At 37.2% G+C, this 15,298-nt stretch overlaps 1 protein-coding gene across 4 annotated transcripts in view; it reads right to left on the minus strand.

The window, feature by feature from the left end:
- The window catches only part of TTK (TTK protein kinase), a 42,112-nt gene that overhangs the window by 14,245 nt on the left and 12,569 nt on the right, over positions 1 to 15,298 (minus strand). For 3 of the 4 annotated variants that reach the window (XM_036870904.1, XM_036870906.1, XM_036870905.1), the window contains exons 11-14: positions 12,687 to 12,835; positions 5,269 to 5,405; positions 3,775 to 3,901; positions 329 to 421 (exon numbers count right to left, since the gene is read on the minus strand). In XM_036870904.1, the coding sequence (XP_036726799.1) occupies positions 329 to 421; positions 3,775 to 3,901; positions 5,269 to 5,405; positions 12,687 to 12,835 (506 nt within the window). The remainder of the gene's footprint in view (positions 1 to 328; positions 422 to 3,774; positions 3,902 to 5,268; positions 5,406 to 12,686; positions 12,836 to 15,298) is intronic. The other variant, XM_036870903.1, reaches the window with a different exon arrangement.

The following is a 15,298-nucleotide window of genomic DNA, read 5'->3' on the forward strand; positions in this document are numbered from 1 at the left end:
TTAGAAAGACTCTTTGGTGATAATACGAAGCTGTCATTTGCCACCCCCAAGTCAATGTTAACGTTATTTAGAGAAGAAACATGGAATCATAGGACACTGGAAGGAAAAGGAGGGAACTGAAATTAAGAGGTGGGTCTAAAGATATATGCCATTTGTTGAAGGGAGGGGATGGGGGGAGGGGATGGGAGAAGGGGATGAAAAGGAGTTTTTGGCTCAAGGGAAATACAGGCCCCTAGAAGTTAAGAAAAAAGGCCTCAAAAGGTAAAAAGACAAAGAGAGGAAAGTTTAAAATATTTTTATCCATTCCTTAAATATTCAGGATACCTACCTTACTTGAACCTCCACTTCCTAGCTGCTTCAGTATGGAATACATTTTTCCTTTAACTGAAATGCATTCATTTGCTGAAGAGGATGCTGAAATCTAAATAATTAAAATAGATAAAGATTCAAATGTTCAGAGAACATGCCTGAGAAACTAGCTTGCATTTAGTACAGTGAAATGCTTCCAATTCTGAAATTATCTGAACTCTTAATTAGATGTCACAATATTTCAATATTTTAAAGAAGCAATTTACATACTTTAGTCAAAAAAAGTAAACTTATTAAATTAATATATAGGCAAAGTTCCAAAGTCTCCCCTTCTAACTTGCCTTTACTTCTTAACATAATACATAAATAGAAAATTTAAGGGGGAAAAAGACCCTCTTAATGTCCAACACACAAACTCACAATCTATCGCTTTTCATCTTTCTTACCTGTTCTTTTTTCTTACACAAACCTTTTTACTTACATACTTACATAGATAAACACACAACTTGATCTATATATTTTTTTCTCCTTGAGCATTACATTATAAAGGAAGCAGCATGCCAAGGTGCTAAGAGTTCCAGAGTCAATCAGACAAATGCAGATTTTAGTGACGCCCCCTTTATGCTGGGTGATGTTCAACAAGCTGCTTATTTTGAACTTGAGCATCTTCCTCGGCAAACTCTCAACCGATGTACTATATACAACACGCCTCCCCTCCCTTCCCTGATGCTAGACCATCTGTGGGCCTATAAACGCTCTGAACAGATGGAGTTGTGTGAGGACTTACTCTGAGCTGACAAGGAAGCTGGAGACACAGAGAGCGCCTGATTAGCTGATTAACCAAGTTGAAACAAGGTCTGAATAAACCTCAATTCAACTAAGTCCTGCTTTACAGCCCACATGGTAGAATCTTTCTCACGTGCTCTCCTTCTACATAACATAAAAGATAAGCTTTCTCATAATTCAAAAACAGTCATGTATGTACCCCAATGTTCATTGCAGCACTATTCACAATAGCCAGGACATGGAAGCAACCCAAGTGCCCATCGACAGATGAATGGATAAAGAAGATGTGGCACATATATAAAATGGAATATTACTCAGCCATAAAAAGAAACGAAATGGAGTTATTTGTAGTGAGGTGGATGGACCTAGAGTCTGTCATACAGAGTGAAGTAAGTCAGAAAGAGAAAAACAAATACCGTATGATAACACATATGTATGGAATAAAAAAAAAAAAAAAAAAGGTTCTGATGAACCTTTATTCCTGTCTGATGAACCTAGGACAGGAATAAAGACGCAGACATAGAGAATGGACTTGAGGACACAGGGAGGGGGAAGGGGAAGCTGGGATGAAGTGAGAGAGTGGCATGAACATATATTCACTACCAAATGTAAAATGAATGGCTAGTGGGAAGCAGCTGCTTCGCACAGGGAGATCAGCTCGGTGCTTTGTGACCACCTAGAGGGGTGGGATAGGGAGGGTGGGAGGGAGACGCAAGAGGGAGGGCATATGGGGATATAAGTATGCACATACTTATGCATATAGCTGATTCACTTTGTTATACAGCAGCCACTAACACACCATTGTAAAGCAATTATACTCCAATAAAGGTGTTAAAAAAATAAAAATAAAAGATAAGGTTTCTGATTTCTTTAATCTAGGGCTGAACAACACTGTTGAGTCATGAAGTATGTTTTCTGTAAGAAAGTGTTAGGCTTTGAAATATGTACCCATTATTTGTCACTGAGTTGTAACTTCATCACAAGTCTTCACTGCTCCCTCCCCTCTCTTCCTTTTGGAGCTTCCTCTCCTGCTTAAACTGAAAATTTCTGAGGGGAAAGGAAGCCGTTCAGTAGCCTTCCCCCCAGCTGCTGAAAGTTTTTGGATAAAGTAATTCTGACCTATTTCCGATTCAATGCCGATGTGACATTGTTTCCTGCACAGGACACCCCGCAAGGCGCTTAGTCTAAGATCACTTCCCTTCTGCAACCTGTTCCCCGGCTTCCTGTCCCTCTTGGGGCAAAACTTAAGGGGCCCAGCAGAGCCCTCAGCATCACCCCTGCCCCTTGGCGAGCTCCAGCCACATTCTGGCCTCCTTCAGTTTCCTCCTGACACTCGCCTCTCCTAGAAGGCGCCTCGCCCCTTCACTCGGTCGTGTCTGCCTTGACTTTTAGAGCTCAGCTCAAACAGGGCATGACACGACTAATAGCTCCACGAATGTTTTTTGAATTAACGTATGGGCAAACCTGATCACCCTTCTCTGTCTCCTTTATAATTTATTATACTGCTGAGTCAATCCTCAAAACACTATTACCTCTGTCCACAGTTTCCACTCTATTGTTGGCTAATTTTTTTACTCCATTATTTTTAAAATGATGGTAAAATTTACATAACATAAAATGTAACATTTTAACCATTTTTAAGTATACTCTTCAGTGGTGTTGAGTTGTGCATTCACACTGTTGTGCAACCCTTAACACCATCCGCCTCCAGGACTTCTCATCATCTCATGCTGAAAAAACCCTGCACCCCTCAAACAGTAACTCCCCATTCCTCTCTCCCTCTAGCCCCTGGTACCCATTGTTCTACTTTCTGTCGGCTAGTTTTTTAATCTCTTGATTTGTTTAGTTAATTACTTGTGGTTTATTTGGGGTTTTTTTTGCTGTTTTATTTAAACAATTGCTGCTAAATTTTATTATTTATTAAGCACCAGGCTCTGTTGTAAGAGCTACATATATATTAACTAATTGAACCTTCACAATCATCCTATGGGGTAGATAGGTTTATTACCCCCATTTTTAAAGATGATGAAATGAGCACAAGAGTTTATTTAACTTGTAAAAGGTCACATAGCTGGTAAGTAGTGAGGCCGAGAGTCAAGGACAGGCAGTCTCCCTTCAAAGCCTATTCTTTCGACCAATATTAAGCTGCTTCTCAGATAGTTATTAGAAACAAATTTTAGTATTGATGTCAAGAGAGTCTCTAAATAATTTTTTTTCCCAGATGGTAATACCTTACCAGCAAAAAAATTTTTACCTTATCAATACTTTATAATAACTACTTTATAATATATTCTAGTAGTATCTCATATTGCTATTCTGATATTCTTAAAGATTTACTTGTATGTTAATCAGCCAGTGAAATGAAGCTGGTCACTAACAGCTGGTTTACATAGTTAAACAGAATAAAAAATAACCTAGATTATAAAAGAAGTTTTATCTAGCTACTCAAACTAGATACTTCGGGCTAGTTAGTGAAAAGAGCTTCATTAGCTTCTTCAGTAACTAACCTCTCAAAGTCATAAGGCACCTTTATGAGAATATCAGAAAAGAGTTTTGCCTAATGGGACTAAGAATGGACAAGTCTTTAACACCATTCTTAAAAACTAGATCCTGCAAAAATAAAACCTTTGAAATTGGTCATACCTTAACAGGTACCATTATAAATAAAGCTTATCAAACCTGCAAGTTTTGAAGTGGAGTAACGGGTATTTGCTGCTGCTGCTGCTGGAAACAGGCAAGTTGGCTATATGGTGTTGACAGCTGACAAGCAGGTGGAAAGTCGTTCTTTACAACTGGAGTCCTGAAACTGGGAAAGATATTTTTTAAAATTTAAAACATTAAAGCTTTAAAAACAAGATTCTGACACAGATTTTGTGTGGTGTATACACATTTAAATGTGTTACATCAAACAGAATCCAAGTCAGTTTTCCTAATACATCTGAATCATTTATTCTAGATAACACCATCACCAGAAATTTCATTTTGGGGGAGTTCTTTCTGAAAGTAATTTTTTGTCCCCAGACAAGAAATCCTTATTAAAATAAATAAGATGTCATTTAAAATACAGAGTTGGGGTTATTTTATAAAATCTAGCGAAGGCAAATCTCAGCCTATGGCTGATCACAGATTTTATGAGTGCTTCTTAACAATAATGTTCTACACAGCCTCCTAGAAATATGTGAGAGCCAATTACATCTGAGGAGTTTGGCCTTTGAGCATAAAGCTGCTCAGCTCACATCTGTGCTTTGCTTGTCTTATTCACTGTTGTATTCTCAACACCAAGAATGGTGCTTGGCACAAAGGAATTCTACGAGTATTTGTTGACAATAAATAGTTTCACAAGAAATAACTATATTCCTAGTTTAGTTAGCTGTCATTCTTTAAAATATTCTAAGTATAATAAAATTAGGTAATATATAGCAAAATTGTATTAAGTAGGAAAGAGACTAGGTTATACAACCCCAAGGCCAGTTCTAATTAAGATCAAAGATTACATTATGAAAATGAAAAGCAAAAGGTATCATGGACTTCAGTTATCCTCTAAGACATTAAAAAAATATAGCCACTAGTTATAGGATATGCCACATCCCTTTCTTTCTTTTCTCAGAAATGCCATTGATGTGCTTTTCCATATCCCTTGTGTTTCCTGTCAACCAGCACTGACCAGCTTCTTCACTCATCCCTCACTGCCAGCCACTGCGGTCTTGAACACCACCAGAGCTATGTGAGCTGTGCCACCAAGAGAAACCATCACACTCCAATTAACACCTCATTCGCTATATAATGTATCCACACTTTACTCGCTCTAAGAATGCTAACCTTTAAAATCTCTCTGTCAATTACAGCGAGTTATCCATGTGGCAATGCATGATTATCAAGAAGTTTTGCATGCTTAGAGTATTTAAAGGTACTGCCTATAGGTAAGTATGAAAAGTACAGAGTATATATAGTAGGTACAGATTACAATATGACAGAGACTTTCATTACAATCCTTAAAAATATATCGTAGCCACCTTCCCCTCCTCTTTTACAGATGAAAAAACTGATGCTGATTAAAATAATATGACTTTGGAAAGTCTTTAAAGTAAAAGAGCGGGACCCACCTTCAGATCTGTTTGGCCCCGAAGCCCATGTTATTTCTATTGTACCAAGCAAAGAACCAAAAGTAATTACCAGCTCATATAATCATCCAAGACACTGTTGCTGGGTGTCTTACAGATAGATTTTGGGTCAATCCATTTAGGTGTTGATATTGGTGGTGACTGCTTTGAAACCGAAAGGGCAGGTTGCTCAAAACTGGTTTGTTTCTGCTAGACCAAAATAAAAAACATCACGATTTCCGGTTTTTAAATGAGTCACCTGTTGAACAGTTTCACAAACATAACTTCTAAAAGAAAATTAACATATGAATTACAAAAGCATGCTAAAATAGGTAGACGTATGTATTCCAGACTTTCAATAACTTTTTAGTACAGCTCTTTTACTCTAAATTTTGAAGCCTGTTATATTTTCCTCAAAGGGACTTCAAGTAGGGGGAATGTACATATAGCATTGTTTAACAAAACAAGATCTAATATCCTCTCCCATTAGGGCTACTATCACTAGCATTGAACTTTTATAATCTAAGTAAGTACTCTGTGCTTCAGAAAACTAGTCTTTCTTTAATCAGTAAAATCATTCCCTACTTTTATGTTTGGAGGGAAAATGACCAAATACTAATTATTTAGCAAAATTTGAAATGGCAAATACCTATCTAGTGTTCTTCTTTCTCCCTTGTAAAAGACATAGAGCTTGTAGAATTTATCTCATACAAATCCCAAAGCAATAAGGAACATCCTCTACAGTAGAGAGTGGCAAATTACAGCATGTAGGCTGATTCTGGCCTGCTGCTTGTTTTTGTAAACAAACTTTTATTGGAACACAGCAGTGTCTATTTGTCTACATCTTGTCTATGGCTGTTTTCATGAGATAATGACAGAGTTCAATAGTTGCAACAGTGACCATCTGGCCTGCAAAGCTTACTAAGCTTTTGCAGAAAAATCTTGCCAACTCCTGCAAACCACATTTTGCTTGAACGCTATTAGTGAGTGCTCATACCTCTATCTACTTCCATTTAGGGACAGCTTTAGCTGTTAGCAAGTATTCACAGACAGTTAGGTTAAATCAGCTTCTATATTATAATTTCAACCCACTGGGTCCACATTATGCTCTGGAGATCCACAATGGATAAATCTATACTATTTTCTGCATTTCAATCCTTTGAGTTTTTGAAGATAGCTAGCATGGTCACTGTATCTCTTTTCCTGGGTAAATTTTCCACTTCCTTTAAGATTTCCTCATATATATATCTGGATTAGTGGTCAGGATGGTACTGAGAATCTGTGATAGTAAGATTATTAAGCAAGGAAAGTGGAAAGGTTGTACTCATAGACCGGGATGTTTGCATTTGAGATTTTGGAGATCAGAATTGAGAATATAGGGATGGGTAGCTAAGGTGAAATTAAGAAAATGGGCATGAGGGAGGAAGAAGTTATGAATCTGGAGGCCAGGTGTAGGACTAGTGATACACAGGGGTGTAGAAGCTAACAAAAAGTGATGATAGATGTTGGGTTGAAGTTGAAAGAAGTGATCCAGAGCCTAATATTTTCAAAGAATGATGGGGAGTCACTAGGAGGTTCAGAGATGATGGCAACGAGCAAGACAGGAGAGCATATGCAGAAGGCAGGAGCCTCAAAAGGACAGGGTTTTTGCAAGAGAAGAAATGGTCTGGACATAGCTTCGGGGAGCTTGCAGGAAAGTGAGATGGGAGACAGAAGCAGCCTCCACTTGAGTGGGCAGCTGGAGAAGGAGCAACCTCAAGAAACTGCCTCGTTTTTTCTTTTTTACCTAAGTGTACTATTCAGTGGTTTTTAATATATTCACAAGAGTATGCAATCACCACCACTATTTAATTATGGAACATTTTCATCATCCTAAGACGAAACTCCGTATTAGCAGTCATTCTCATTCCCCACTCCTCCTGGGCTCTGGCAACCCCTAATTTACTTTCTGTCTCTGTGGATTTGCCTATTCTAGACATTTCTTATAAAAGGGATCACAAAATATATGGCCTTTTGTGACAGGCTTCCATCATTTTAGCATGTTTTCAAGGTTCAGCCATGCTGTAGCATTTATCAGTGCTTCATTACTTTTATTATTGAATAAAAAAATGAAATAATAAAATCAGAGTAAAATATTTGCTTATTGACTCACCAGGTGGTAGATATTTGGGTTATTTCTATTTTTTTATAATTATGAATAATGCTGCCATGAACATTCATGTACAAGTTTTTGTGTGGATATATATTTTCAATTCCCTTGAGTATATACCTAGGAGTAGAATTGCTGGATCATATGGTAACTGTATGCTTAATCTTTTGAGGAACTACCATACCATTTTTTTTTTTTTAATTCATGACACTCTAATTTCAAATTAAGCACAATTAGTAATTATGATAGGTGCTTTACTTTTTAATATTTTTCCCCCAAAATTCTTAGTAATTAAATATGTTATAATGAGCACTATAATTGATACAATCATAAAAAATGCATGAATAAACATAAAATAACTAAGCTTACAAAGCAATTTTTATGAATAGCGAAACAATGCATGTTGGTGGTTGATGAAGCAGTATATAGACACAAACTTGGAGGGCAACTAGCAGGCAGAGGAAAATGAGACCTCACGTGCAACCAGGAGTAAAAGGCAGAAAATTACTAGCAGGAAATCTCTATTAAGAAGGCACATTTAGATTTTTTTCTTAAGTGTAAATTTTCTCAACTAGCACCTCATAATAACTCTGGCAAGGTGATCACCATTTATGTAGGTCTCAGAATGGTCCTCTTCTGCCTTGACCCGAGAAGAAGCAGTGGAGGTAAGTTATACTGCTATGCCATACCATTTTCAAGTGACTGCACCATCCTACATTCTCACCAGCAGTGTATGAGGGTTCATTTATCCACATCTTCACCAACACTTATTACTGTCTCTTTTTAATTATAGCCATCTTGGTGCGTGTGAAATGGTGTCTCATTGCGGTTTTGATTTGCATTTCCCTAATGACAGATAAATAGTTTTAAGTCCCTTTACCATTCTATTGGTTTACAAGTTTTAAAAAGAAAAAAAGAGGAGATACTGTTTGTCCATGGTTCAACCTGTCAGGATTCTTCTCATCTAACATTTGTTATCTACTCCATTACTTAGATCAACAGTTCTCAAAGAGTGATCTAGAAATAGCAGAAAGAGAGGGGTTCCCAAGATCTTTTCTTGGAGTCTCAGAGGTTACAACTATTTTCATAATCATACTAAGACATTATTTGCCTTTTTCACTTTCATTCTTTCATGAATATAAACTAGAGTTTTCCCAAGGCTAGAAGGCATGTGATAGTGAAATAGATTGAATGCAAAAGTGGATACAAGAAATCCAGTCTTCTGTTAAGCCAACCATTACAGAAATTGTAAAAATTGTAAAACAATATCACTCTCTTCACTGTAATTATTTTGTTTTGAAAAATACTTATTTTTCAGAAGGAACATAGCTCAACATAAAAAAATCCATGTATGACAAGCCCACAGCAGACATCATACTCAACAGTGAAAAGATGAAAGCTTTCCTCTAAAATCAGGAACAAGACAAGGATGCCCACTCTTCACACTGTTACTTAACATGGTATTGGAAGTCCTAGCCACAGCAATTAGACAAGAAACAGAAATAAAAGGTATCCAAATTGAAAAGGAAGAGGTAAAACTGTTACTATTTGCAGACATGATATTATATACAGAAAGCCCTAAAGACTCCACCAAAAAAACCTGTTAGAAACAATCCCATTAAAAACAATAAAATATCTAGGAACAAATTTAACCAAGTAAGTGAAACACTTGTATACTCAAAACTATAAGACACCAATGAAAGAAACTGAAGACACAAATAAATGGAAAGATATTCTGTGTTCGTGGATTGGAAGAATATTGTTAAAATGACCATAACTACCCAAAGCAATCTACAGATTCAATGCAATCCCTATCAAAATTTCAGTGGCACTTCTCACAGAAATAGAACAACCCTAAAATTCATATGGAACCACAAAAGATCATGAATAGACAAAGCAACCTTGAGAAAGAAGAACAAAGCTGGAGGCATCACGCTCTCTGATTTCAAACATATCACAAAGCTATAGTATTCAAGACAGTATGACACTGTCATAAAAACAGACACACAGATCAATGGTGTTGGGAAAACTGGACAGCCACAACATCAATGGCGTTGGGAAAACAGTCCAGAATGAAACTGGACTACTTTCTCATACCATACACAAATATTAACTCAAAATGAATTAAAGACCTGAATATAAGACCTTAAAATATAAAAATTCTAGAAGAAAACATAGGTAGTAAGCTCCTTAACACAGGTCTTGGCAATGAATTTTTAGATCTGACACCTAAAGTAAAGACAAAAGCAAAAATAAACAAGTAGGACTACATGAAACTAAAAAGCTTCCGCACAGCAAAGGAAACCATCAACAGAATGAAAAGACAATCCATGGAATGGGAAAAAATATTTGCAAACCACATATCCAATAAGAGGTTAATATCCAAAATACACAAGGAGGGGCTTCCCTGGTAGCACAGTGGTTAAGAATCCGCCTGCCGGGGGCTTCCCTGGTGGCGCAGTGGTTGAGAATCTGCCTGCCAATGCAGGGGACACGGGTTCGAGCCCTGGTCTGGGAAGATCCCACATGCCGCAGAGCAACTAGGCCCGTGAGCCACAACTACTGAGCCTGCGCGTCTGGAGCCTGTGCTCCGTGACAAGAGAGGCCGCGATAGTGAGAGGCCCGCGCACCGCGATGAAGAGTGGCCCCCGCTCGCCGCAACTAGAGAAAGCCCTCGCACAGAAACAAAGACCCAACACAGCCAAAAATAAATAAAGTCAGAAAACATCTTAAAATAACCCCAAAAAACTAGCTTTAAAAAAAAAAAAAAAAAAGAATCCGCCTGCCAATGCAGGGCACATGGGTTCGACCCCTGGCCCAGGAAGTTCCCACATGCCATGGAACAACTAAGCCCATGCGCCACAACTACTGAGCCTGCACTCTAGAGCCTGTGTGCCACAACTACTGAGGCCCATGCGCCTAGAGCCCGTGCTCCGCCACAAGAGAAGCCACCGCAATGAGAAGCCCATGCACGGCAACAAAGAGTAGCCCCCGCTCGTCGCAACTAGAGAAAGCCTGTGCACAGCAACAAAGACCCAACACAGCCAAAAAAAAAAAAAAAAAAAACACAGGGAACTCATTACAACTCAATACCAAAAATCAAATAACCAACTTATAAATGAACAGTGGCGCTGATTAGATACTTTTCCATAGAAGACATACAAATAAATAGTCAACAGGTATATGAAAAGATGCTCAACATCACTAATCATCAGGGAAATGCAAATCAAAATCACAATGAGATATCACCTCACACCTGTCAGAGTGCCTATTATCAAAAAGAGGAGAAATAAGAAGTGTTGACAAGGATGTGGAGAAAATAGAAGTCTTGTGCAGTGTTGGTGAAAATGTAAATAGAACTACCATATGACCTAGCAATTCTACTTCTGGGTATTTATCCAAAGAAAAGGAAAACACTAACTTGAAAAGATATCTGTACCCTCATGTTCATAGCAGCATTATTTACAATAGCCAAGAAATGGAAACAACCTAAATATCCATTGATGGCCGAATAGATAAAGAAAATACGGTACATATATACAATGGAATATTATTCAGCCATAAAAAGGTATGAAATCTTGCCATGTGTGACAACACCGATGGACCCTGAGGGCATTATACTAAGTGACATAGCTAGAGAAAGACCAATACTGCATAGTATCACTTATATGTAAAATCTGGAGGGGAAAACAACAACAACAAAACACCAAGCTCACAGATAGTTTGGTGCTTGCTGGGGGCGGGGGTGGGTGGGTGGGAGCGGGGCTGGGGGAAGAGGGTCAAAAGGTACAAACTTCCAGTTACAAGATAAATAAGTCATGGGGATGTAATGAACAACGTGGTGACAATAGTTAATAATATTGAATTGCATATTTGAAAGTTGCTAAGTGAGTTGATCTTAAAAATTCTCATCACAAGAAAAAAAATTTATAGCTATGTATGGTAATGAATATTAACTAGACTTATTGTGGTGATCATTTTGCAATAGAGTTGATCCTTGAACAACTGGGAGCTTAGGGGCACCAACCTCCCATGAAGTCAAAAATCCACATATAAACTTACAGTTGGCACTATGCATCCACAGTTCCACATTCTCAGAATCAACCAACCAAAGATCATGTAGTACTATAGTACATATTTATTGAAAAAAATCCATGCATAAGTGGACCCACACAGTTCAAACCCATGTTGTACAAGGGTCAACTGTATATACAAATATGCAAATATCGAATCATTATGTGGTACACCTAAAACTAATATAATGTTGTATATCAATTATACCTCAGTAAAACAAAATACTTATTTTTAAGTATATCTACATTCACATGTAAAAAGTTTATTCTTGTTATTTTTTAAAAATTAGTAAATATTTTTTAAATGTATTGGTTTTACTTTCTAATATAGCAAATACAGATAAACATAGCCTACGTAAACCAAAGCTCTTTTTTTCCCCCCTTTTTGGCTACGTTGCGCAGCTTGTGGGATCTTAGTTCCCCGACCAGGGATTGAACCTGGGCCCTCGGCAGTGAAAGTATGGAGTCCTAACCACTGGACCTCCAGGGAATTCCCCCAAAGCTCTTTAGGAACCTCGATAATTAAGAGTATAAAAGAAGGCACCAAAACCAAAATATTTGAGAACTGCTGAGTTAGAATACAACTGAAAAGTAATAATGACAAGAGTATGGCCGTGAACTACGTACAGGTATGGCTTTCTACGAGATCCTTGCTTCTGAAATGGACCCAAGCCACTGAGAATGATCGTTCAACCTGTTATGAATTCACATTATCTAGTCTACATTTTTCTATTTTATCCATGAGGACGACAATAGGAAATTGTCAAATGCTTGGTACAGCATGGCACTGGTTCAGCAATCTGCACATTGTTTTCTGGAAAAGGTAAGATAGTAAACATTTTCAGCTTTGCAGGCCAGGTGGTCTCTGTTGCAGTTACTCAGCTCTGCTGTTACAGTTCAAAAGCAAGCATAGACAGTAAGTAAATAAATGGGTATGGCTGTGTTTCAAGAAAATGTTGTTTACAGACAGGCTGGGAACTAGATTTGGCTCCTAGGCTGTAGTTTGCTGACCCCTGCACCAGTCTACCAGCATCCAAAAACACTATTGAAAACAGAAAAGAATTCAGCTTGACATATACTCTTACTAAACTAAACCTTTACTACTGATCATTGTTTTGTGAATTAAAAGCAAAAAAAACAAAAAACCACACACTTGAGCAAGCTGCTCCACTAAATATGGTACACAAGAATTTAATAAAAGAAGAAAACATTTAACATGATCATCACATTATGAACAACAGTAATGCTACACTTGAAAAGGAAAGTTACCTCTGTATCAACTTTTGAGATTATCTCTGAAATCTGCCACTGATTTGAAGATGCAGCAGGATTCTGGTTTACACATTCTGACTTTCTCTTAGATGGCCATTGTTTCTGGTTACTTTCTGGAACCTTTGGTTCTTGATGTTCTTTAGTTTCTGAAATTGTATTTGTTGTTGTTGTCATTAAAAGGCAAGAATATTTGATAATAACAAAATAAACCTAAACGATAGAACATGTTACAAAACTGTATTAGCATTTTGCTCTTAAAAAAACAAAGAAACTAAAAACTTTAAGCCAGCTGCTGACAATTTGCTTTTAGCAAGTCAATTTTTCAAAGCTGCAACAGTCATCTTCCTAGGTTGTTACCTAGAGCTTTACCAAAGACCATTCTGAATTTAAATGCTTCTGGTCTTTACCAGAAAACAAGGAAATAAATAAGTAAAAATTTAAAAACATGTATGTCTTACTAATAAAGAGAAGCTAGTTCACCACTTTTCATAGACCTCTAGCTTTTTAACAAAAATTTTACCTTAAACTAGCCTGTAATTTACTTTCCTAAGCGTCTGAACAAAAGAGCCTCAACAATAATATTGACTATTTTATGAATGTCAATATTCTGTCCCTATCATAACAGATGCAAAAATTCTAAACAAAATATTTGCAACTGATATACAAAAGATATAATAAATTATGACCAAGTTGTGTTTATTCCTAAATGCAAAGTTGCTTCAACACTTGAAAGTTAATTCAATTTGCCATAATAATAGAGGAGAAAAGTCTGTGGTCAACTCCAAAAATGCAGAAAAGGCATTTCATAAAATTCAATACCCAGTCACAAAAAAACTTTTAGTCTAGGTATAAAGCAAAACTCACTCTGTTTTGATATTTGATAAAGAATAGCTGTAAGACTCTAAGGCAATTATCACGCGAGGGTAAAATAATGAAAGTGGCTCTCTAAAATAAGGAGTGAACAGAAACGCCACCTATCATTCCTTCTATTCACCATTATGCTAGAGGTTATAAGTGCAATACAGCAAAGAAAAGAAATGAAAGTTAAAGGACTGGAAGGCAAAAAATGTTATATTATTTTCAAACAATATGAAAGAACTTATAGGAAAATATTAGAATTATTCAGTGACTTTAGCAATGTCACTGTAAATATGATCAATAGCTAAATATCAGTTGTATTTTTATATACCAGCAACAAAGAAGTAGAGGATAAGTATTTTTTTAAAAAAAGATCCCATTCATTATCATATCAAAAAAAAATATCAGATCTCTAAGTACATCTCTAGCAAAAGATAAGCAAAATCTCTACACAGAAAAGTATTTCTTCAATAATGTTTTAAAGATTACTTAAATGAATGATGGGATATGCCAGGTTAGTGGAGTAGAAAATTTATCTGTTAAGATGTCAACTTGTCCCACTAGATCTCAATCAAAATCCCATTAAAAACAAAAAAAAGGAACTCTGACAGATTCTAATATTTATATGGAAATCCAAAAGGCTTAGAATAACTAAAATAGCTTTGACAAAGAACAAAGGTGGAAGATTTACACTGACAGATATGAAGACTTACTGCAGTAATTACGTCAGTATTAGCACAAAGACACAAAGGACTATGGAACAGAGAAGAACCCAAAACCAGACATCAAACACAGACTCATCTAATTTAAAAACAAATCACTGAGGGGAAAAAGGGTCTTTTCAATAAATGCTGCTGGATCTACTGGATATCCACATGGGGAGAAAAAAATGAATCCTGACACTTGATCTTAACTCTACACAAATATTAAATTCAAGTAGAATCTAACTCTAAATGTGAAACGTAAAATGATGTCTTCTGCAATATATGGAAAGGGCTTCTTCCCTGGTGGCTCGGTGGTTAGGAATCCGCCTGCCAATGCAGGGGACATGGGTTCGAGCCCTGGTCCAGGAAGATCCCACATGCCACAGAGCAACTAATCCCGTGCGCCACAACTACTGGGCCTGAGCTCTAGAGCCCACGAGCCACAACTATGGAGCCCGTGTGCCACAATACTAAAGCCCACACACCTAGAGCCCAAGCTCTGCAACAAGAGAAGCCACCGCAATGAGAAGCCCGCGCACCGCAACGGAGAGTAGCCCCCCGCTCGCTGCAACTAGAGAAAGCCTGCCCGCAGCAATGAAGACCCAATACAGCCAAAAATAAATAAATAAATTTATAAAAAAATAAATTAAATTAAATATATGGAAATATCTTTATGATCTTGGAGGAGGAAAAGATTTGTTTAAAGGCACAGAAAACACTCACCACAAAGGAAAAGACTGATAAATTAAAATGCATGATAATTAAGAATTTCATCAAGTCTTCACCACATAACAGGAGAAGTTACTTGTAAAATATATACCCAACAAAGGAGCTGTATCTAGACCATATTAATGTCTCCTAAAATCCATGCGAGAAAGAAAGGAAACCCAACGGAAAAACTGGTGAGGTTTGAACAGGTACTTCACGAGAGGATAGCCCTATGGCGAATAAACACAAAAAGGCCTTCAGCATCGTTAGACATCAGGGAAATGCGAATTAAAACCACAGTGAGATATCACTTAGCAGAATCAGAATGCTTAACATTAA

This window comes from Balaenoptera musculus, chromosome 12 (genome assembly GCF_009873245.2).
Source record: "Balaenoptera musculus isolate JJ_BM4_2016_0621 chromosome 12, mBalMus1.pri.v3, whole genome shotgun sequence".
NCBI classification, from domain to species: Eukaryota; Metazoa; Chordata; class Mammalia; order Artiodactyla; family Balaenopteridae; genus Balaenoptera; species Balaenoptera musculus.